Below are 24,212 nucleotides of genomic sequence, written 5' to 3' on the forward strand. Positions count from 1 at the left end.
AGGAAAGGTTTCCAGGTAAATGGCGAGCCTTAATGTGCTTCACCTATTACCTCTCTTTATCAGTCTTCTCCCAAGAATCTTCCACCAACCCTCTACCTAACATTCCAAAATGGAAGACCCAGAAGGTAGCCCAGTTTCAGGTACCCAGGCCAACTGGAGCGGGTGGGACACAAATACAAAGTTTGTAAAGCTTGCAATCATTAATGACAAGCTCTTCTCCTATTCATAATTTAATAGATAATTGCAGAGAAAATGGTGAAGAGATCTAAGTTTGGAAGTTAGGGAGAAGACAAAGGCAGGGTGCCCCAACTGCAGACACGGCTGGGGCACTGCTGGTGCTGTGGAGAAACCAGATGCAAAGTGAACCCTAGGAATACACATAGGACAAGGGCTAACAGGAGGGCCCCCAAATGCAAACAGAGTGAGGAAATTAGAGGTGATCTGCACATTATTCCTTAGACTTTTCTACAATTGAAAACATCCTATAATGACCAGATATTATTTTATAACAAGCAACAGTTTTATTAAAACAAATAATCATGGTGGTGGAATGGGGGTGGTGCCCAGTACCATCAGCTTCCCAGTTCCACGTCATACTTAATAGTCAATAGTTTTTAAAAAATGAGACAGAGAATACTTACTACAAGAAGGTATGTCACACAGTTCCATGGGTACGTTTTTATTCTTTGTGAAGCACCAGGGGCCTTCCATCTGCGCCCCAGGGTTCCGACAGTAGGCATGCCCCCCTCCAAGCTCAGGGAAGTCTGTGCTGGTCAGGCGGTGGCTATGGGGGTGCTGCAGAGCCCAGGGCTGGCACTGGTGCCCTGATTTGGTAGTGCTTGCTGTCCCTCTGTAATCTGTGCCCGAGCCATTGTAGCACTGATGGTCTGAGAGAGGAGATGTGTTAGGAGGCCCGAATAAAGAGTCAGCAGCCCTTCCTGTGTAACTCTTCCAGAAAGGACAACAAACCAATTTGTATGTACTCAAACTGAAGTTTTCAAAAGACCAAAGGATTTTCCATAACTTCTAAGAAAAGCAGCATTTAAAATAATGACAATCAAGCCCCAAACTCACTAATTAAACTGGGGGTACATCAAGGACATACAAAGGGAAGAAAACTTAGCAGAAGTTATTGCATGACCCTGAAATCGCCTTTGGGATCCACCAGGCATCCCCATTCTAGAATGAGGACCTCATGAACATTTGCTCTGGAAGTAAAACCAAACTGGGCAGGAGGGGAGAGAAACTGCCACGCCTGGCCCACACCTCAGACACCCCTGCTGCCTCGGGAGCACGTCTCAGCCATGTCATTCATCCCACCTCCCCAGAGGAAACCCCCCAGTACTCTTGGAGCCAGACCTGGGGTGTGCATGTGTTGAATAGTTAGAGTGCTTACTGTGTTTGGTCACTGTTCTAAGAACCTTCTAAATATTATTAACTTATTTAATCTTCATCCCCACTTCCGAGGTTAGCAGTCATCATTCCAATGGAACAAGAGGAAATGATACTGAACAACTGACAAAGTCACACAAGCAAGCCCCACAGCCAGGACTCAGGGAGCACAGTGGGCAGGGACCAGGCTCCCTAGGGCCTGGAGGAGTCCTGCCACACTCAGGAACCCCTTGGCCCAAGGAATGGATGCAGCCTCTGCCCTGGGTGCCCTGGAGGAGGGCTGGGGACCTAGCTGAGGACAGGGGCTTGTTGATCACTGGAGGGTTTGGAAGCCTCCCCTGTTCCCCCAATTCCCCTCACTGTGTTTTGTGCTGTGGCAGGCAGACATTCAGGCAGACAAATGACTCCACCTTACAGAATGAAGTCTGAGGCTCAGAGAGGCGGAGCGACTTACTTGGGTCCCAAAGACAGGCAGGGACCAGCTGGGTGTGGCCTGGTACTATGACTGATACCCCTGCTCTTATCTTAAGCCCTCCTGCCAATCCTACTGGAAGAGAGGCCCTGGGGGTGGGTGGGACTCACAGCGGCCCAGCCGCTCTGCTGGGATGCCAATGCGCATGCAGTTGGCAGCATCAGGGCTGTCAGGCATGGGCAGCGCCTCGCACTTGGGCAGCTGTAGCCGCATGAGGATGAGTGGGTTGGAACGCGCGATGGTGTACTCCTGGCGGCACAGGTCACTCTCCAGCACCTCGCATTCGTCGCGGCACAGCTCTCGAGGCTTAGGCACCCGGGATCGTGCATCACAGAGCGGGAACACAAAGTGGCAGAAAGACGGAATGGCAAACTGTGAGCACTGGTCTGACAGATGTGTGGACGTGCCGATCATGGTGAAGGCCGCTGTGGAGGCATGAAACCTATTAGGGGGATAGCCTCCACCCTGCCCACCGTCCCTCACCCTGCCTGGCAGTGCCTCCAACCCTCCACCCTTTCTTCACCCCGACCAGAGGGTCCCAGGAGGCATGTGAGCTGCCCTAATTTGAACAAGACATAGAAGGCGGGAGGCCTCACATCAAAAGTAGAACAAAAAAGGAAAACTAGGCCCAAGATTATCATCTAGCTAGATACTTCTATCACAGGAAGAGTCCCATTTCAGACCTAAAAGCCACCTCCTCAGGCCCTGCTAAGGACTGGGGGCTCTGCAAGCACAGGGCATAAGTGAAGTTTTGGGTGTGGCTTTAGAAAGAGAAGCTGGAGAAGAGGCACGGGGACCAGGCCTTGCTCTCCCGGACACTGCAAGGCCTGCAGGGGAGGTCTCAGCATGGCCGGAAGAGCCAGATGACAGAAAGTGGCAGGAAAGGAAAGGAAGGCAGAGGGTGGGAGGGTGCTGAGCAGAGAGCTGAATAACAACTGTACAGTGGGGAAAGACTTGTGGTAAAGGAGGTGCAGAGATGTGGCCCGGAGGAGAAGCTCAGGAGGCTCCAAGCTGGGATCCCTAGGTTTGCTTTTTAGGGGCAAGATCATAGGATGAGGTATGATGGGAATGAACCAGCCCAGAGGAAGAACTTGGCACCTGACATGGAGAAACAAAGAGGGCAGGAGGGAAGGATGTAGCAGTCGGGCCTCAAAAGAAATCATCAGCCAAAAGGCCCACCCCACTTTGACTTCTGAAAGATCTGCTTCTAAGGATTTGATCTTGGATGGCTAAGGAAAGAGTGGCCCCTTCCCTACATGTCCTGCTGAGAGGCTGGAATTTCATATCTGGGATATCTCAGCCCCATCCTTGTAGTGCCGTGTCCTTCTTGGCCAGCAGGTGGTGCTGCCGGTGCCCTTTATCCCTAGGAGACCCACCAGGCACCACAAGGCAGGTTCTAGGTTAGACAGCTACATGGGAGGCCAGTTGCCCCCTGCCCAGCTATTTACTACGGTAAAGTTGAGGGAATGAAAGCCCACATGAAGCCTGTAAAGTGGCAAACAGAATGTCCCACAAGTGTATGTAACAGCCGTGTCCACACACTGCACCGAGTACCTCATGCCCAGCATTCTGTGGTATACGGGTCACACATCCTTTGTCCTCCAGGTCACTTGCAGCTAATATTAAAACTGAGGAACAGAGGGTGACCACAGAACCAGCTGTGAACCCAGTTCAATCTCATCCTTGTGGAGTCAGAGACCATGAGGATAGGAATGCTGGCCTTGAATTCCAAGCAGGGAAAGACTACAAAAGCCATTAGTCTTTCTTTTGGGGTAAGCAATTAATCGAATGTCAGAGCTGACCCTTTTAGTATTTCTCCTCCTCCCCTCCTCGTGACATATCAACTGAGAGTTGATTTCTGAAAGTATGGTTCTAGGTGCGAAGTCCATCCCTGTCTTCACTTTCGCCCATACCCTGGCACATCACTCTGAAGGTTTCTTGGAGCTCATTCCCTAGGAAGTTCCCAGAATCCTGGGAAGCAGTTCTGATGAGCATGTCTGAACTGAACATCATAATGAATGCAGTCTCTAAGTCACAGTTAGTCTACAACACCATCGCATTAATTTTCAAAGCAATCCAACCATATGGGAAAATATACTTGCCAATGATACCTCGGACAAGGGTTTGATCTCCAAAATATATAAAGAACTCACACGACTCCACTCCAGGAAGACAAACAACCCAATTAAAAAATGGTCAAAAGACTTGATCAGACACTTCTCCAAGGAGGACATACAGAAGGCCCAAAGGCATATGAAAAGATGCAAAGCATCACTAGTCATCAGAGAGATGCAAGTTAACACTGCAATCAGATACCACTTCACACCAGTCAGAATGGCCATCATAAACAATTCAACAAACAAGTGTTGGAGAGGATGTTGAGAAAAGGAAACCTTAGTGCAATGTTGGTGGGAATGCAGACTGGTGCAGCCACTGCAGAAAACAGTATGGAATTTCCTCAGAAAACTAAAAATGGAACTGCCTTTTGACCCAGCATTTCCACTGCTGGGATTATATCCTAAGAACCATGAAACACCAATCCAAAAGAACCTATGCACCCCAATGTTCACAGCAGCACAATTTACAATAGCCAAGTGCTGCAAACAGCCTAAGTGCCAACTAGTAAATGAGTGGATCAAAATCTGTGGTACATTTATACAATGGAATACTATGCAGAAGAAACAAGAAGCTCCTACCCTTTGTGACAGCATGGATGGAACTGGAAAGCATTATGTTAAGTGAAATAAGCCAGAAGGTGAAAGACAAATACCATATGATCTCACCTATATAGGAACCTAATGAACAAAATAGACAAATGAGCAAAATAGAGCTGAAAACATGGAAATCAAGAACAAACTGATAGTGACCAGAGGGGAGGGGGGAGGGGGGAAATGGTGGAAAGAAGAGGAAGAGTCAAGGAACATGTATAGAGGACCCATGGACAGGGGACAACAGTTAGGGGGTACTGAATGTGGGAGAGGGGTTGGGCGGGGCAGGGGAGAGCAATGGGAAAAAATGGGGACAACTGTAATTCAACAACAATGAAAACAATTAAAAATAATAAAATATAACCCTGGCTGGTGTAGCTCAGTAGATTGAGTGCGGGCCTGCGAACCACACAATTGCGGTTTGATTCCCAGTCAGGGCACATGCCTGGGTTGCAGGCCAGTTCCCAGTAGGGGACTCACGAGAGGCAACCATATATTGATATTTCTCTCCTTCTCTCTTTCCCTTCCCCTCTAAAGATAAATAAATAAAATATTTAAAAAGTAATAATAATAAAATATAAAAGAAAAACTAAAAATCCACAAATTTAGAGAATCCTCATTCTAAACTTTTATCTAAAACCTGCTATAAAACCAGTCTGACCAGATATACAAGCTGCCCAATCATTTACACAATTCCTGAAGAAATAACAGAGGGAAAATTGTGGGCCTTGAATTAGCGTTTGCCAATTAGTGGATGGTCAAATTAATTCTGGAGTTGTGCTAGGATAATTTGAAAGATAATTCTAACAGAACAAAGAATGTCAGAGTGCATTGTTCACATTAAGGGTACAACCAATTAAAAAAAATAATATAAAACTGCCCTAGCTGGTGTAGCTCAGTGGATTGAGCACGGGCCTGAGAACCAAAGGGTCGCAGTTTGATTCCCAGTCAGGGCACATGCCTGGGTTGCAGGCCAGTTCCCAGCAGGGGACTAGCAAGAGGCAACCATACATTGATATTTCTCTCCTTCTCTCCTTCCCTTCCCCTCTAAAAATAAATAAAATCCTAAATAATAACAATAATAATAAAGAGAAAAATCCAAGTCTTATTAAGGGTAAATACTGTTTCCTATAATGAATTTCAATTCTGTGAAATACATGTATGCATACACTAAGTCACGACGTAAAGTATTTTGTGTTGTGCCCAGGTTTTGTGAATGGCATGAGAAGCTTTTCCAGTGAGAGACAGCAACGTTTTCCAAATATTCTCACCACTGAATCCAGATGGCACCTTTCAGGATTCTCCAGGTTCCACTACTGCCCCTCCACTTCTTACCGGGTACCTGGCCCTGTCCTCAGGGGACTCTGGAACTATACAGGCCAGGCAGACCCTTCCATAATCATGACCTTAGACCCTACAGACTGAGGGGGAAAAAAAGGCAAGGCCAGAGTTGATCTAAATGTATTGGGTTGGCCAAAAAGTTCATTTGTTTTTTTTTCTATATGGTGGCTCCAGTAAGTGCTTATTAGTTGTCTTTAATTTCATTCAAAACACTTTTGATAGATTAAATTGTGACAGCAGTCATATCAGTGTGCACTTAAAAAAACTTATGAATATAACCAAAGACACTGAAATAGAGAACAGGCTGAGAGTGACCAGAGGGGAGAGGGGAGGGAATTTCAGGGGAAAGGGGAAGAGTTTATAGGAACAAGTATAAAGGACACATGGACAAAAACAAGGGGGAGTGGAAATGGGACGGAGGTGGGGAGGGGTTGGGGGTGGGCTGGGATGGGGCTAAAAGGCAGAAAGCTGTTCTTGAACAACAATTTAAAATACACACACACACACACACACACACACACACTAACCAAAAAGAAATACGTAAATAAAACCTATCAAAACTGGTAAATTTTGTGTTGTCATTTTAGCATTAAAGATGTAAGAAAATTTATACAGTGTATGGAGAAGGTGCAGTGACTGATCAAACATGTCAGAGTGGTTTGTGATGTTTCTTGGCACTATTGACATTTTGGTCAAATACTTTTTTGCTGGGGGATGTCTTATGCATTGAAAGACATTTAGCAGCACCCCTCACCTCTATCTATTAGAAGCCAATACCAGGAGCTAGTGACATACTGAAAATATTTAAATCAATAAAGTTATTGATGAAAATGAAAAATGTGTATTTTATGGAAAAAAATCACACAGACCTTTTGGCCAATCTAGCAGAAGGACATCTCAAAGACACAAACGTGAGTTTCTGCCTGGGGATGTCATGCCTGCCCTTTACCAGGGCAAACCTCATCAGACTCTACTAGGGAACCTAGCATCAGAGGTCAACCAGTGATTCTTGTGGGCAGCTGAGGTCAAAAACTACTGTGTAGAGCCCCAGCCAGTGTGGCTCAGTTGGTTGGAGCACTGTCCCATATCCAAAAGGTTGTGGGTTCCATTCCCAGTCAGGGCACATGCCTGGGTGCAGGTTTGATCCCCAGTCTGGGTGCATATGGGAGGCAGCCAATCAATGTTTGTCTCGTGCATCAATGTTTCTCTCTCTTTCTTCCTCTCTCTTTAGAAGCAGTGAAAAAAAACCATCCTCAGGTGAGGATATTAAAAAAACTACTGTGTAGACAACCCAATTAAACTGAGCACCTGCCTTCTTCACAAGATTTTCCTGGTTGCTTATAGTGTCTGGAGCAAAAAATGTGTGCATCTTCATGGGGAGAGAAGAGACAGGAGAAAGAGGGCTTTGCAGAGCTTTCATTTAATTTATGTCCTTAATTCTTAAGGGATTTCTCCAAGAAAGACCTTTATATCAATGTGTAAAAGTCAGTGTGTTGAAGGCTAACATCCAACCAGAGATAAAGAATGAGCTGCTTCATTCCTGAAAGATTTGCTTCATCTCTCTAATGCTTCAAAGTGTCCCTTGGTACAGGGGACTGTACAGCTGAAGGCTGGTACAGTTCTGAGCTCATGGCAGTGTCCCCATTCATGACCTGCAACCTCTCCCAAACAACTGAGATTGGGCCCATGTACCTTCTAACCAGCACAACTCCAAGAGGGTGCAGAGTCATGAAAGGCAGGGCAAAAAAGTCAAGTGCAGCGAGTGTTGTGTGGCTGGGCTGCCTGTACCAGGGTGGCTGGCCCTGGGATGGGAGACCCTGGTTGAGGTAGTGAGGACAAGATAACTCAGGGCTTCGGACCCACACGGTTGGCCTCATTCAGTGTGTCAGAAGTAGTCATTCCCCAAAACCCACACTTGCTAATTTAAACATACAAATGGGAGGAACATTTTAAGGTAAAGCATGGCAGCCACTGCAACTGCTTCTAAAAAAGATTTCTTTCTATTGCAGGAGACATGGAGCAGCGACACACTGTCCAAGGGAGGACCTGACAAAACACAGAAGTGGACCATCTGCGTGGTGAGAGGTAGCCATGCCTATAGCTGTCTCCCAAGGGAAGACCATCCTCCTACCTGTAATTCGGTTCTCGATCTCCCCCTGCATCTGGAGGGAGTCCACATAGATGGTCCGGTTCCCAATGAAGCGAGCACAAGCGATTCCCCGGTAAGGCTGGCAGAACCCATCCTCATGGTCGTCGTCTCTGGGGAAACATAGTCTGTAAGCTCAGTGGAAGGAGTAGAGTACCCCAGTAAATTTTTCTTTTTAGGTCTGGCATCTTATGATCTAGCTATCTTCTTCCTCAGAGGTATTTGCCCAAACGAATGGAGATCTTAAGTCCATACAAAACCCTTTAGAGATGTTTGTAGCAGCTTTACCCATAATTGCTAACACTTGGAAGCAGCCAATATGCCCTTTAGTAGGTAAGTGGATAATAAATTGTAGTCCACCCAGAGAGTGGAATATTATTCAGTGACAAAAAGAAATGACATAGCAGAACCTTAACTGCATATTGCTAAGTGAAAGGAGCCAATCTGAAAAGACTCCATACTGTGTTATTCCAACTATATGACATTCTGAAAAAGGTGAAACTATGAAGATAGTAAAAAGATCAGTGATTGCCAGGGATAAATAGGAAAAGCAGAGGGAATTTTAAGGGCAGTGAAACTAGTCTGTATGATACTATAATGGTGTATATATCATTATATATTTTCCAAGCCCATAGTATATACAATACCAAGAATGAATATGCCTCCACAAGCATACATTAGTGAATGTATTCTACAGGCTTCAGTTAATAATAATATACCAGCATTCGCTTCTCAATTGTAACAAATGCACCATACTAATGCAAGATATCACTAATAGGGGAAACTGTGTGCAGAAGAGGTGAGGGGCAACATGAGAACGCTCTACCTTATATTCAATTTTTCTGCAAACCTAAAATTTCTCTAAAACAAAATCTATTAACTTTTTAAAAATTCAGCATCTTTAAGTGGGGAAGGGTTGGAACCAGGGCAGAACTGAGTGTGAGAGACACGTTGTGAGAGGGCATGTGCTCACATGCATGTACAAATACAGATAGAATGGTAAACACCACACCTTTCATCAAACCCCTAAACTACATCAGAAACATTTCTGTGCACCCCTACACACTTAATGTTGTTTGCAGACAAGGCTTTCATTAAACCAATGATAATCCAGAAACTGGTCTACCTTTAAATCGTGGGAGAGAAATCTTTGAAACGGAGAGAGAAGCAACAGAGGAGATTTCAAAGTGTGGTTCCCACAGAATTGGTACCACAGGTGTGCTTATTGTCACAGAGATATAACCTATCATCACCAGGCAGACAGCACAGGTCCCGTGTGTGAATATGGGGGACAGAAAAGGAGACACAAAAGCACACTCCTACTCTTGGCCCTGCAGTCTGGCCTTCTCAGGGCCTGTAGGGAATAGCGCCATTTGTCTTAAATTCTTCTCTGTAAAACCCCTCTGGGGTCTTCCTCATTGGGAAGCCAATGAGGTCATCAGATGCTTAGGGCCACAGCAGATATACAAGGGCTACTGTCTGCTGGGCAGGAAAGGAAAGGGGGCTTGGGGGTCCCAGGACAAGCTCTGGACATGAGCTCAGGCCTATAATTAAGATGCTTGCTTTCAAGCTGACCTGCAACCTGCCCATAAGCATAACAACACTTGTCATTGCTCTGCCCATCCCTGATTTTGTGCCCTGCGCCCCAGAATGGACTCATAAATACTCTCCTGGTTCTCACACACGTGAAAGCCATACGTCTGCAGCAGGGAGACAAAGGGAATGTAGAACATGCTCTCTCCAGTCACCTCTGCCTGGTTCTCCCTGCTCTGCTGTTTTCTTGGTCCCTGAAGAAAACCTCTCTCAAAGCAAACTACCTAGACCCCAATACAATCAAAATAAGGCAGATTCTCGCATCGACAAGAGCCAGAGGCCCTTTCTCTCCAGCTCACTAGACATTATTCTTTTTAGGTCAAGGACTCCTTAAATATAGTTTAAATGGGCAAGCATATGTGCTAATAATACACACACAACCTACCCTCTTTCACTCTGAAGTGGAGTTAACTGATGATTAAATTAAAACCAATGCCTACACTTGCCAGAAACACTACCACAAATCCAAGTAAGCTCTTCCCCGGCATGTCTGCACACAGGCTGGATTCAGGTGCTTGCCTGCTTTGCCAGGAAAATCATTAGGAGGCGTGTGCTCTGAGGAATGTTACCTATGCCTAGGGTATGAGGTTTGATTCAGTCAGTCCCTTGGGACACCCCATCAAGAGTAACAATTTCTTCTCTCTGCTTCAAGAGTCAAGGAACAGACTTTACTGTGGGCTGGCTTCTCCCTGGCTGCTAAGCAGGTGTCCACAGAATAGAAAGAGCAACAGGAGTGTAGGGAGACAGGCTGAGAAAGGGCCTCAAGGCCATCACATCTGGTCCACAGCTTACTCATCTCGGTGGGCTTCCAATATGAATTTTAGAAAATGTCCAAAACACGAAGAAATAGTTGGAAAAGGATGTCCTTTGGGGTTATGGAATTTTAAGAAAACAATTGGGAATTACTTTGTTTTTTTAAAAGATTTTATTTATTTTTAGAGAGAGGGGAAGGGAAGGAGAAATAGAGGGACAGAAACATCAATAGGTGGCCTTTTGCATGCTCCCCGCTACTGGGGACCTGGCCCCACAACTCAGGCATGTGCCCTGACTGGGAATCAAACCAGCGACCTTTCAGTTCACAGACCAGTACTCAACCCACCGAGCTACACTTCCAGGGTGGAATTACTTTGTATTTTCAAACAGAGTTAAGCTTTATCTTTACCTAGCATAGTTTGGGAACTTTTTGGAGAAAAGTGACAAAGCTGAGGAAAATCTGTAAAACCAGTCACTCAAGAGACGAAAGAAACATTCTGGGACAGAAGCAGCCATATGAAAAGAAACTTACACACCAAGTTCATGGTCAAGGAGGGGAAAGAGATAAAAAACTACAATAGTTTTTTAATAAAAACAACATGAAAGAAGTTTTCTTTTATAAAAAAGCAATGGGAAAGAAGAAGGAAATTGAGAGGAAAGGAAGGAGTCATGTTGTGATAGAACGTGCTTCTTCACAAGGAGCCAAGGACTTCATGGGGCTGACTGCCAATCATCTTTCCAATTTGTAAATGTTAAAAATAAAAATCAGCTTCAAGAAAAGCTTAGAAAATTCATGGATATAAATAATGAAGGGCCCTTAAAAGAAAGTAAGATTTCTCCGAGTTTGAAAGAGCAATCAGTGTCAAAATTCAAATGTAGCTGCATATTGTGTAGGAAATAACATTTCCCCAGTGGTTTTTGTTAAAAGTGTTAAAACCATTTCATAATTGTTGTTCTTTGTAAATGAGTGGCTGCTTGAGTGATGCAGAGGAAGGCATATCTCAGACTGGGTGGATTAGGTGTTGGGGGGCATAGAGCAAAAAAGCACAGAAAATAAACTGACATAATCACTTTTAACAAAGCCTGAAGCGAAACTCAGTAAATTTCAGGTCACCTGACCATGATCTAACAGGCTGGTGCAGCAAAAACACTTTTTAGAGGAAGGTAACAAAATGTAAAAACCACAACATCCTAGAGTGCAAACTACAATATCCAATATACAATAAAAATGTTCATATGTGAAAAACCAGCAAAATATAACCCCTAGTCAAGAGAAACCAACCCAAACATGAGAGAGATGTCCGATTTAGCAGACCAGGACTTTAAGGAAGTGCAAGTCTGGAAAACAACGCATAAAAGGAAGTACAATGAATACATGGAGAGATGGAAACTGTGAAAGAATCAAAGGGAAGAAAAGAAACACACATCTCCAGTAAAACATGGTATTAACAACACATTGGATTAAATCAGAAAAAAATACGTAACTTGACAGGTCAATAGAAGATTTCCAAACTGAAACAAGGAGAGACAAAAAGATTTACAGAAAATAAACAGAACCTCAGTGAGCTATGGAAAAGCACAAGGGGTCAAACTTATGTGCAATCAAGACCTCAGGAGAATTCGAGAGATGCAAGGAATCAGAAGAAATGGTTTGAAGAAATAATGGCCAGCCCTGGCTGATGTGGATTGAGTTCTGGACCACAAACCAAAGGGTCAAAAGTTCAATTCCTGGTCAGGGCACATACGTGGGTTGCAGGCCAGGTCCCCAGTTGGGTGCATGCCAATCAATATTTTTTTCTCACATCAATGTTTCTCTCCCTCCCTTCCTCTCTCTCTAAAAATAAAACATTAATTCTTTAAAATCAAAAAGAATAATGGCCAAATGTTTTTTTCAAATTTGATTAAAACACACATTGATGAAGGAGTGTCAGTAAAAAACAAGCAAGATAAGTATAAAGGAAACCATACCAACTCACATCACAGCCAACTTGCTAAAAACCTAGGATAAACAGAAAGAGGGGACAGGACCCTTATCAGAAATAATGCAAAACAATACTGGGCAATGACAACTTCAGAGCACTAGCAGAGAAAAATGAACTGTGAATCTGGAATTCCACACTCAGCAAAAACACCTTTCAAATGAAAGGGTCTGTTAACCAAAAAAACATTAACATGAATGTGCAACTAATATCAGAGCTAGTATGGGAACAAGAATCAAGAGAACCAGAGAACAACTGAGACAAATCCGCTATTATAGTTGGCAATTTTAACACTGGTCTCTCAGCAATTAGTAGAACTAATTTGAAACAGCAATGGAAAGAGTAACTACCCCCTTGACCTAGTGGCTTTTGCAGAGCATCCCCAACAAGCAGCACATACGTGTCCGCGCTCAGGGCATGCTCCCCGAGAAAGACCGTATGCTCACCACGAAGTGTAAGAGCATACGTATGCTCACAGTAAGTTTAAAATAACTGAAACCATGTATCTCTGATCACACAGGAGTAAATCAGAAATCAGTAATGGAAGATATTTAGAAACTCTTCAAACATTTGGAAATTAAATAGCACACTTCCAGGTAACCTTTGGGTTTAAAAAAAAGAAAAATCAAATAGAATTTTAAATGAAATGTGAAAATATAAACTACAAAAAAGAAATATTATGAACAAATATATAAATGTAGATCCAATAACTTAGAAAGAAATACAAATTCTTTGAAAAACACAAACATCAAAATCAGTGCCAATACAAATAATAACTCAGAATAAACTCAAATCTCCTACATGAAGCTGTAATCACAAACCTTCCCATGATTAAAACTCTAGGTCCAAATAATGGAAACTGGTGAGTTCTGTTAGACATTTAAGGAATAAACATTAGTAATTTTAAACCAACTCTTTTAGAAAATAGAGCAAAGGACACCTTTCTAATTTGTTTTATGAGGCAAACATAACCTTGATCAAAATACCTGACAAGAATATCCTTGAAACATTACAGACCAATATTTCTCCTAATCAAACAGGGAACGTGCTCCACAAAACAACAGCCAACTGGGCTCAGCAAAGTAAAAAGACATTATAGAAATGGGTAATGAGCCAACGGGGTTAAGCCAGGACCAACCACTAAAAACACAGAGACATAGACCCATGTTATTTTCTCAGTTGGAACTCAAGCAACATGGTGAAAACTCTGTGCTGGGGCGAGAGGGGTCTGAACAACACAAGCGGGACAACTAAAGAAACTGGAAAACGAAGGACAATTCAAGGACACATGCCCTACATTTCAAGGTGCAGTTCTGTAGGAAAATATCATTGAACACACACTTAAGTACTAAGTGACAAAGAAGTATGATGAATGCAATACTCTGCAATAATACAGAAACAATAGTAATTACAAATACACATTGAGGAAATAATAGATCAAATATGGCAAAATGATGACAATTGGTAAACCTGGGTAAAGAGCATATGGGCTATTTATTACTATTTTTGTAACTTTTTAGTAGGTTTGAAGTTATTTCAAAATCAAAAAGTTAAAAAACAGCCCAGGAGACCCTTTTGCAGAAATCGACAAACTAATTCTAGGATTTACATGCAAATGTAAAGGTACTGGAATAGCTAAAATAATCATGAAGGAGAACAAGAATGAAGGAGGATTTTCGCCACCTGATTGTATGATTGACTATAATGTTATAATTAACCGGAGTACAAATTTGTGTACAATTTGTGTACAAATTGTCCAGACAATGTGGAATGGGGGCATAAGAGTAGATCAATAGAACACGGTAGAAAATTCTAAAATAGATCCACGCATATGGTCAACTGATTTTCAATACAGGCTCTAAGGCATTCAAGGAGGTCAGGACCTCTTCCCCAAAATGGTGCTTGAGCCCTGCCTGACCAGGTGCCTCAGTTGGTTGAAGCATCACCTCATATACCAAAAGGTTAAGGGTTCAATTCCACATCAGGGCAAATTCCTAGGTTGCAGGTTTGATTCCTAGTTGGGGCACATAAGGGAGGCAACTGATCAATGTTTCTCTCTTGCACCAATGTCTGTCTGTCTGTCCACCTATCTCTCTCTCCCTCCCTCCCTTCCTTTCTCTCTAAAATCACTAAACGCATGCTCAGATGAGGATTGGGAAAAATGGTGCTTGAACAACTGAGTATTTGTATGGAATAAAATGAACTTCAACACATAACTCACATTGTGCAAAAAACAACTGCTTTTAAGGCGGATCTCAGACCTAAATATAAACACTAAAATTGTAACACACTTCAGGGGGAAACACAGAAGGTATCTTTGTAGTATTGTGGTAGACAAAGGCAAAAATTTTTCAGACATGATGCATAAAAGAAAACAAAGGTAAATTACACTTTTATCAAAACTAGGTTTTCCTGATCATTAAGACAGCATTAAGAAAATGAAAAGGCATTCCCTTCCTGGTGTAGCTCAGTGGATTGAGTGCCGGCCTGTGAACCAAAGGGTCGAGGTTCGATCCCCAGTCAGGGCACATGCCTGGCTTGCGGGCCAGATCCACAAGGGGGCATGAGAGGCAGTTATACATTGATATCTCTCTCCCTCCCTCCCCTTCTCTAAAAATAAATAAATAATCCTTAAAAAAAAAGAAAATGAAAAGGCAAATCACAGGCTTGGAGAGAATATTTTATATCTGACAAAGGAACTGTAATCAGAATATACAATGTTGTATTCATAATACACAGATCCCAGAATGCAGTAAGACAAACGACAGACTAAAACCGAACAAAAGCCCTACGAAATACTTCACAAAAGTGTAGGCTGAAAAGATGGTTCCATTTTTAATGATGGTGGAAATGTACACTAAACCACTGTGCATCATCACAACACAAGACACTGGAATGGCTAACCTTATGTAACACAAATGGCTAACATTAAATGACTGACAACATAAAATGTCGGTAAGAAAGTAGTGACTGGGACTCTCATCCATTGTTGGTGGCAGTGTGAATTGGAGACATGACTTTATCAATTTCTTGTACTTTATATATGCTTTACCTACTGACCCAGCAATCTCACACCTAGAATTTTTTCTAGAGAAATGAAAGTGTGTTCACCAAAATACATGAGCACAAATGTTCTTAACAATTTTATTTATAATTGCTCCAAACTTGGAATCCAAATGTCCATCAACAAGTGCATAAACATATAGTAGTATCTTCATACAACACAATGTTATCAATAAAAAGGAATAAAACACACAAAGAATCTTTTAAATATTACACTTTGTGAAAGAAGTCCCCTAAGTGCATGTAAACAGTACAAGGAATTTTTAGTTTTTGTCTGTTTCATTCGCTGCTGTGTTCTCAACACCTTGAACAGGGACTGCGGGGACTGGCTCTAAATTTAAATTTGTTGAATGGGGGCCTCCCTTTCCTGGCTTAGCAACAGTCCCCACTTTCTAATGGCCATTAGGGCGTGCGCCACCCTGAGTGTAGGAGGCTGAGTGGGGAGAGGAACAGAGTCTGAGCTGGAGGAAGGAGGAAGAAAATGGTGGTGGCGTAGGACGGAGCAACTCCATTTCTTGTACCTCTGGGAGAAAATCCTGGCAATCTACTGAGGAACACCACAATGAATTCCCAAACCAACAATTCCCCAGCATTTATAAAAATAAGAGACCAGAGATGGTGATGGACCAGACAGCTACAGGTGGGTGGGGTCTCAGGGACGGGACAAAGGACAGAGGCGGCCAGGCCAGCCCATAACAGCCCTGAGCTGTGGCTGTCCCAGCGATTGGTGCCCAGAGGCTTCTGTCTGCTCCCAGCTACAGGGGCATCTGCCTCAGAGGACTCATCAGGGGCTAGGCACCTGTGAGTAAAGTCAAAAGGAGCAGCGGAGGGAGCAGCAGCTGTGGGACGAGCAGGCCTCAGGCCATGCCTAACAGCCTTTGAGCTGCTGCTCGATAGCTTTCAGGGCCCAGAGCCTTTTTTTTTTCCCCAAAAATTTTTATTTAATTATTTTTCAAGTAGAGTTTTCTGTCTATTACTCCCATCCCATACCACCCCCGTGCTCACCCCGTCCCTCCCATTTCCACCCTTCTCAGTTGTTGTCCATGTATCCTTTATATATGTTCCTTTAAATCCCTCCCCTATTTCCCCTGAAATTCCCTCCCCTCTCCCCTCTGGTCACTGTCAGCCTGTTCTCTATTTCAGTGTCTTTGGTTATATTTTGCTTGCTTGTTTGTTTTGTTGTTTAGCTTCCTGTTAAAGGTGAGATCATATGGTATTTGTCCTTCAACACCTGGCTTATTTCACTCAGCATAATGCTTTCCAGTTCCATCCATGTTGTTGCAAAAGGTAGGAGCTCCTTCTTTCTTTCTGCAGCATAAAATTCCATTGTGTATATGTACCATAGTTTTTTGATCCATTCATTTACTGACGGGCACCTAGGTTGCTTCCAACTCTTGGCTATTGTAAATTGTGCTGCTATGAACATTGGGGTGCATAGGTTCTTTGGGATTGGTGTTTTAGGGTTCTTAGGATACAATCCCAGCAGTGGAATTGCTGGGTCAAAAGGCAAGTCCAATTTTAGTTTTCTGAGAAAATTCCATACTGTTTTCCATAATGGTTGTACCAGTCTGCAATCCCACCAACAGTGGACCAGAGTCCCCTTTTCCCCACACCCTCTCCAACATTTGTTGTTTATTGCTTTGTTTATGATAGCCATTCTCACCGGTGTAAAGTGGTATCTCATTGTAGTTTTAATTTGCATCTCTCTGATAGCTAGTGATATTGAGCATCTTTTCATGTGTCTCTGGATCCTCTGTATGTCCTCCTTGCAGAAGTGTCTGTTCAAGTCCTTTCCCCATTTTTTAATTGGGTTAGTTGTCTTCTTAGAGTGAAGTCGTGTGAGTTCTTTGTATATTTTGGAGATTAAACCTTTGTCTGAGGTATCATTGGCAAATATGTTTTCCCATACAGTTGGTTGTCTTTTTGTTTTAATGCTGTTTTCTTTAGCTGTGCAGAAGCTTTTTATTTTGATGAGATCCCATTTGTTTATTCTTTCCTTTATGTCCCTTGCTCTAGGGGACACATCAGTGAAAATGTTGCTGCGTGAAATATCTGATATTTTCCTGCCGATGTTCTCCTCTAGGACTTTAATGGTGTCACGACTTGTATTTAAGTCTTTTAACCACCTTGAATTTATTTTGGTGTATGGTGTAAGCTGGTGCTCGAGTTTCATTTTTTTTTGCATGTAGCTGTCCAGTTCTCCCAACACCATTTGTTGAAGAGGCTATCTTTACCCCATTTTATGTTACTGCCCCCTTTGTAGAATATTAATTGACTGTAGAGAGTTGGGTTTATTTCTGGGTTCTCTGTTCTGTTCCATTGGTCTATGTGCCTGTTTTTATGCCAGTACCAGGCTGTTTTGATTACAGTGGCCTTGTAATACAGTTTGATATCAGGTATTGTGATCCCTCCTACTTTGTTCTTCTCTCTTAACATTGCAGGTGCTATTTGGGATCTTTTATGGTTCCATATAAATTTTTGAAGTGTTTGTTCTATGTCTGTGAAATATGCCATTGGTACTTTAATAGGTATTGCATTGAATCTGTACATTGCTTTGGGTAGTATGGACATTTTGATGATGTTAATTCTTCCAATCCATGAACACGGTACATGTTTCCATTTGTTTGTGTCTTCCTTGATTTCTTTCTTCAGTGTTGTGTAGTTTTCTGCATACAGGTCTTTTACCTCCTTGGTTAGGTTTATTCCCAGATATTTTATTTTTCTTTTTGCTATAACGAATGGGATTTTTTTTCCTGATTTCTGCTTCTGCTTAATCATTGTTGGCATACAAAACTGCCTTTAATTTCTGGATATTGACTTTGTAACCTGTTGTTTTGCCAAATTCATTTATTAGTTTGAGCAGTTTTTTGGTAGAGGCTATAGAATTTTCCATGTACACTATCATGTCATCTGCAAACAATGACAGTTTTGTTTCCTCCTTTCCGATTTGAATGCCTTTTATTTCCTTTTCTTGCCTAATCGCTGAGGCTAAAACTTCCAATAATATATTAAATACAAGTAGTGAAAGTGGACAACCTTGTCTTGTTCCTGATCTTAGTGGAAAAGATTTTAGTTTTTGCCCATTGAGTATGATGTTGGCTGTAGGTCTTTCATATATGGCCTTTATTATATTGGGGAATGCTCCCGCTATTCCCACTTTGCTGAGTACCTTTATCATAAATGGGTGTTGTACCTTATCAAAAGCTTTTTCCGCATCTATTGATATTATCATGTGGTTTTTGTCTTTGCTTTTGCTTATGTGGTGTATTACATTTACTGATTTGTGGATATAAAACCATCCTTGCATCCCTGGGATGAATCCCACACCGTCGTGGTGTATGATCTTTTTGATGTATTGTTGGATGCGATTTGCCAATATTATGTTGAGGATTTTAGCATCTATGTTCATCGGCGATATTGGCCTGAAGTTTTCTTTCTTTGCTGTGTCTCTATCTGGTTTTGGAATGGTGCTGACTTCATAAAAAGAGTTTGAGTTTCCCATCATTTTGGATTTTTTGGAATAGTCTGTGAAGAATAGGGGTTAGCTCTTCCTTAAATGCTTTGTAGACTTCTTCTGTGAAACCATCTAGTCCGGGGCTTTGCGGGATGGGTGTTTTTTTTTTTTTTTAAACTGCTTCAATTTCATCTGCTGTTATTGGTCTGTTCAGGCCTTCTACTTCTTCATTGAGTTTTGGAAGATTGTATTTTTCTAGAAATTTGTCCATTTCACCTAGGTTTTCAAATTTCTTGTCATACAATTCTTCATAGTAGTTTCTTACAATCCCTTCTATTTCTGTGGTATCAGTTGTAATTTCTCCTCTTTCATTTCTGATGGTGTTTATTTGTATCCTCTCCTGTTCTTAATGAGCCTACTGAAAGGTTTGTCTATTTTGTTTATCTTTTCAAAAAACCAACTCTTGGATTCATTGATCCTTAGAATTGTGCTTTTAGTTTCTATGTCATTTAATTCTGCTCTGATTTTGATTATTTCCTTTATTCTTCTTGCTCTGGGCTGTCTTTGTTGTTGTTCCTTGAGTTCTTGCAGGCGTCGGATTAGGTTGTTTGTTTGAAATATTTCTATTTTCTTTAGGTAATCCTGTATTGCTATGAACTTCCCTCTCAGGACTGCCGTGGCCGTGTCCCATAGTTTTGGGTTGTTCTCAGTTCATTTTCATTTGTTTCCAGAAACTTTTTGATTTCTTTCCTAATTTCAATCTTGACCCATTTGTTGTTTAGTAGCATACCATTCAGTCTCCATGCTTTTGGGTGTTTTGGGTTTTGTCCTGTGGGGTTGGTTTCTAACTTCAGTCCCTTGTGATCAGGGAAAATGATTGGTATGATTTCAATTTTCTTGAATTTGTTGAGGCTCGTTTTGTGTCCTATCATGTGGTCTATCTTTGAAAAGTTCCATGTGCTTTTGAAAAGAATGTGTATTTAGTTTCTTGAGGATGAAGGGCTCTATATATATCAGTCAAATCCATATATATCAGTCAAGTCCATTTCATCTAGGGTGTTGTTTAGTGCAGCTATATCTTTGTTGATATTTTGTTTGGAAGATCTGTCCATTTTTGATAGTGGGGTGTTAAAATCCCCTACTATAATTGCGTTGCTATCAATATCTTTCTTGAAGTCCTCTAGGATTTTCTTTATATATTGGGGTGCTCCTATGTTGGGTGCATATATATTTATGATGTTAATGTCTTCTTGGTGGATTCTTCCCTTGAGTATTATGAAGTGACCTTCTGGGTCTCTCTTTATGGTTCTTTTTTTGAAGTCTTTTTTGTCTGATATGAGAATTGCTATCCCAGCATTTTTTTTCTTGACCATTTTCTTGGAAAATTTGTTTCCAGCCTTTCACTTTTATTCTGTGATGGTCTTTTGTCCTGAGGTCGGTCTCCTGTAGGCAGCATATGTGTGGGCCATGCTTTCTTATCCATTCAGCTATTCTATGTCTTTTGATAGGAGCATTTAATCCACTTACATTTAAGTTTATTATTGATAGGTACTTATTCATTGCCATTTTTGTACCACAGTTCCTCTCTGTCTCTCTCTTTTTCTTCCTTTCCTTAAAGCAGTCCTTTTAGTATTTCTTGTAGAGCTGGTTTGGTGGAGGCATATTCTTTTAGACTTCTTTTGTCTTGGAAGCTCTTTATTTGGCCTTCTATCTTGATTGAGAGCCTTGCTGGGTAAAGTAGCCTTGGTTGTAGGCCTCTGGTTCTCATTACTTGAAATATTTCTTGCCATTCTCTTTTTGCTTGGAGTGTTTCCATTGAGAAGTCAGTAGCTAACCTTATTGGGGCTCCCTTGTATGTTACTTCCTTCTTCTCCCTTGCTGCCTTTAAGATTCTCTCTTTGTCTTGGAATTTTGCCATTTTAATGATGATGTGTCTTGCAGTGGGCCTCTTTGGGTTCGTTTTGAATGGGACTCTCCATGATTCCTGGATTCGTGTAACTTTTTCTCTCATCAAATTAGGGAAATTTTCCATCATTACTCTTCCAAATGGGTTTTCTATCCCTTGTTCTTCTCCTTCTCATTCTGGTATTCCTAGTATTTGGATATTATTGTTTCATATTATCTTGCATTTTTCTTAGTCCGTCTTCATTCTTTTTGACCCTCTTTTCCCTTTCTTGCTCTTTTTGGGATATTCTTTCTACTGTGTCCTCCAACTCGCCGATCCGATCTTCTGCCTCATCAATCCTGCTTTTCATTCCTTCTATTGTGTTCTTCATTTCCTCTTGGCCTTTGCTGATAGAGCTCATTGTAGCTCCCCTCCAGTTTCTGGTAGCTCATTTCGAGCTCTTTGAATTTCCTGATAACTAGTGCTTTGAATTCAGTATCTGATAGCTGACTTGCCTCTCTTTCATCTGACATTATTTCTGAGACTTCCACCTTTTCTTTCATTTGAGCATTATTTCTTTCTCTTTCCATTGTTTTTGAGACTCTTCTTGTTAGCCTCAGCTTCTTAAATTGATCTGTTCTGACTGCCTGGATTTATGGTGTGAACTTCTGTGGTAGAATACCTGTGAAATTCAGTGGTGCAGTCTCCTGCAAGTATCTTGATGTTCTCCGCTTCCACCTATTCCTTTCTTTGTGTGTGTGTGATCAGAGGGGGAGGCAAAATGGTTTATGACAGCAGGATAGGACTTTATGATATTTACAGTCACAGCAGGTAGAGAAGAGACAGAAGATCTTTAGGCTCTATATAGTGTTAACTGTAATCTTCAACCCAATTCGCCACTTTTAAGAAAGGATAGACCAAAGATAAGTCTCTTGTTGGGGAGGGAAGGCTTGTGAGTTGTATCTAGAAAGCAGTGAGGTTGTGGGTGGTCAGATTTTGAGCTAAGGTGAGAGTGAAGAATAGTAAATAGGTGTAGCGTGTGAGCAAGTAGAGTTAATCACTACAGTAATAGAATTCAGGAACCTGTAAAGTGGGCTAAGACCTGAGAATTGTGTTGTGAAGTATTTATAGTGGTATAGAAAGATAGAAAGAAACACAAAAAAAGGGCAGGACAAGTGAGGAAAGGGCAGTAAGTTTGGGGTGAAAGGAAGTAAGACTAAAACAGGAAAAAAGAAAGAAGAGGAACAAAGTACTGAAAGATACAACAACAATAAAATTTAAAAAATATACATTTACTGAAAAAAAAAAGTTTAAAAAAGTAAAAAAATAGAAAAGAAAAGAAACCCTCCCTTGTTGGTTTGAAACTGTTCAATCCGGTTTTTCTGGTTTCTGCAGGACTTCTCTGTGGCCTGGGTTGTAGGCCCAGGCACACTCCCACACGCCAGCCAGGCTACCAGACTGGGGTGTGCATGCCTGCCCACCCGACAGGCTGCCTGGGTCCCATGGGATCTGGTACTGGTCCTTCCCAGTCCTGTGGATGGGTGAGAAGCAAGTCGAGCTGCCTTCACAGGAGAACACCTCAGTCCACTTTCCAATAAAAACTTCTCCTCCAGAAAGCCTGCCTCTCATCCCAGCCCAATCCCCAGCCCAACCGGTTAGGACAATGCTCCTCTCAAATTTCCTGGGCTGGTGAACTGGTGTGCTGGTGACCACAGAGATCGCAACAACATGGCCCCCTGTCGTTGCCACCCTCCCTGCAAACCTAGGGAGACAGGTCTCTACCACCCAGCCCTGCCTAGATGGGGAGGAACAGAGCCAGCTCTCTTCCAAGGACCCCACAGCCTGCTCAAGGCTCCACTGGGCGCTGGGCTCCCAATGAGTCCTCCGTGGCACTGGCCGCAGACAGAAGCCTGTACACTCTCAATGCGGCGGCAGCAGCAGCTCCAAGGCGTTCTGGGCTGGTGGAGGTCAGCCGGCCCTGCCGCTGCCGCTTTTGTCTTTACTCACAGGTGCCAGGCTTCCGATAAGTCCTCTGTGGCAGATGCCCCGAAGTTGGCCGTGGAATAGAGAACCCAGAAATAATCCCAACTCTCTACAGTCAATTAATATTCTACAAAGGGGGCAGTAACATAAAATGGGGTAAAGATAGCCTCTTCAACAAATGGTGTTGGGAGAACTGGACAGCTACATGCAAAAAAAATGAAACTCGAGCACCAGCTTACACCATACACCAAAATAAATTCAAGGTGGTTAAAAGACTTAAATACAAGCCGTGACACCATTAAAGTCCTAGAGGAGAACATCGGCAGGAAAATATCAGATATTTCACGCAGCAACATTTTCACTGATGTGTCCCCTAGAGCAAGGAACATAAAGGAAAGAATAAACAAATGGGATCTCATCAAAATAAAAAGCTTCTGCACAGCTAAAGAAAACAGCATTAAAACAAAAAGACAACCAACTGTATGGGAAAACATATTTGCCAATGATACCTCAGACAAAGGTTTAATCTCCAAAATATACAAAGAACTCACACGACTTCACTCTAAGAAGACAACTAACCCAATTAAAAAATGGGGAAAGGACTTGAACAGACACTTCTCCAAGGAGGACATACAGAGGATCCAGAGACACATGAAAAGATGCTCAATATCACTAGCTATCAGAGAGATGCAAATTAAAACTACAATGAGATACCACTTTACACCGGTGAGAATGGCTATCATAAACAAAGCAATAAACAACAAATGTTGGAGAGGGTGTGGGGAAAAGGGGACTCTGGTCCACTGTTGGTGGGATTGCAGACTGGTACAACCATTATGGAAAACAGTATGGAATTTTCTCAGAAAACTAAAATTGGACTTGCCTTTTGACCCAGCAATTCCACTGCTGGGATTGTATCCTAAGAACCCTAAAACACCAATCCCAAAGAACCTATGCACCCCAATGTTCATAGCAGCACAATTTACAATAGCCAAGAGTTGGAAGCAACCTAGGTGCCCGTCAGTAAATGAATGGATCAAAAAACTATGGTACATATACACAATGGAATTTTATGCTGCAGAAAGAAAGAAGGAGCTCCTACCTTTTGCAACATCATGGATGGAACTGGAAAGCATTATGCTGAGTGAAATAAGCCAGGTGTTGAAGGACAAATACCATATGATCTCACCTTTAACAGGAAGCTAAACAACAAAACAAACAAGCAAGCAAAATATAACCAAAGACACTGAAATAGAGAACAGGCTGACAGTGACCAGAGGGGAGAGGGGAGGGAATTTCAGGGGAAATAGGGGAGGGATTTAAAGGAACATATATAAAGGATACATGGACAACAACTGAGAAGGGTGGAAATGGGAGGGACGGGGTGAGCACGGGGGTGGTATGGGATGGGAGTAATAGACAGAAAATTCTACTTGAAAACTA

General features: G+C 42.3%; 1 protein-coding gene across 1 annotated transcript in view; it reads right to left on the reverse strand.

Annotated features, from left to right (window-relative positions):
• Nucleotides 1-24,212, reverse strand: part of ROR2 (receptor tyrosine kinase like orphan receptor 2) — a 218,017-nt gene that overhangs the window by 6,896 nt on the left and 186,909 nt on the right. The window contains exons 5-7 of the mRNA XM_037041305.1: nucleotides 8,045-8,172; nucleotides 1,975-2,289; nucleotides 642-887 (exon numbers count right to left, since the gene is read on the reverse strand). Coding sequence (XP_036897200.1) covers nucleotides 642-887; nucleotides 1,975-2,289; nucleotides 8,045-8,172 — 689 coding nt within the window. The remainder of the gene's footprint in view (nucleotides 1-641; nucleotides 888-1,974; nucleotides 2,290-8,044; nucleotides 8,173-24,212) is intronic.

The sequence above is a fragment of the Sturnira hondurensis genome, unplaced genomic scaffold, assembly GCF_014824575.4.
Source record: "Sturnira hondurensis isolate 20B ecotype Veracruz unplaced genomic scaffold, ASM1482457v3 Scaffold0000460, whole genome shotgun sequence".
Lineage (NCBI taxonomy): Eukaryota > Metazoa > Chordata > Mammalia > Chiroptera > Phyllostomidae > Sturnira > Sturnira hondurensis.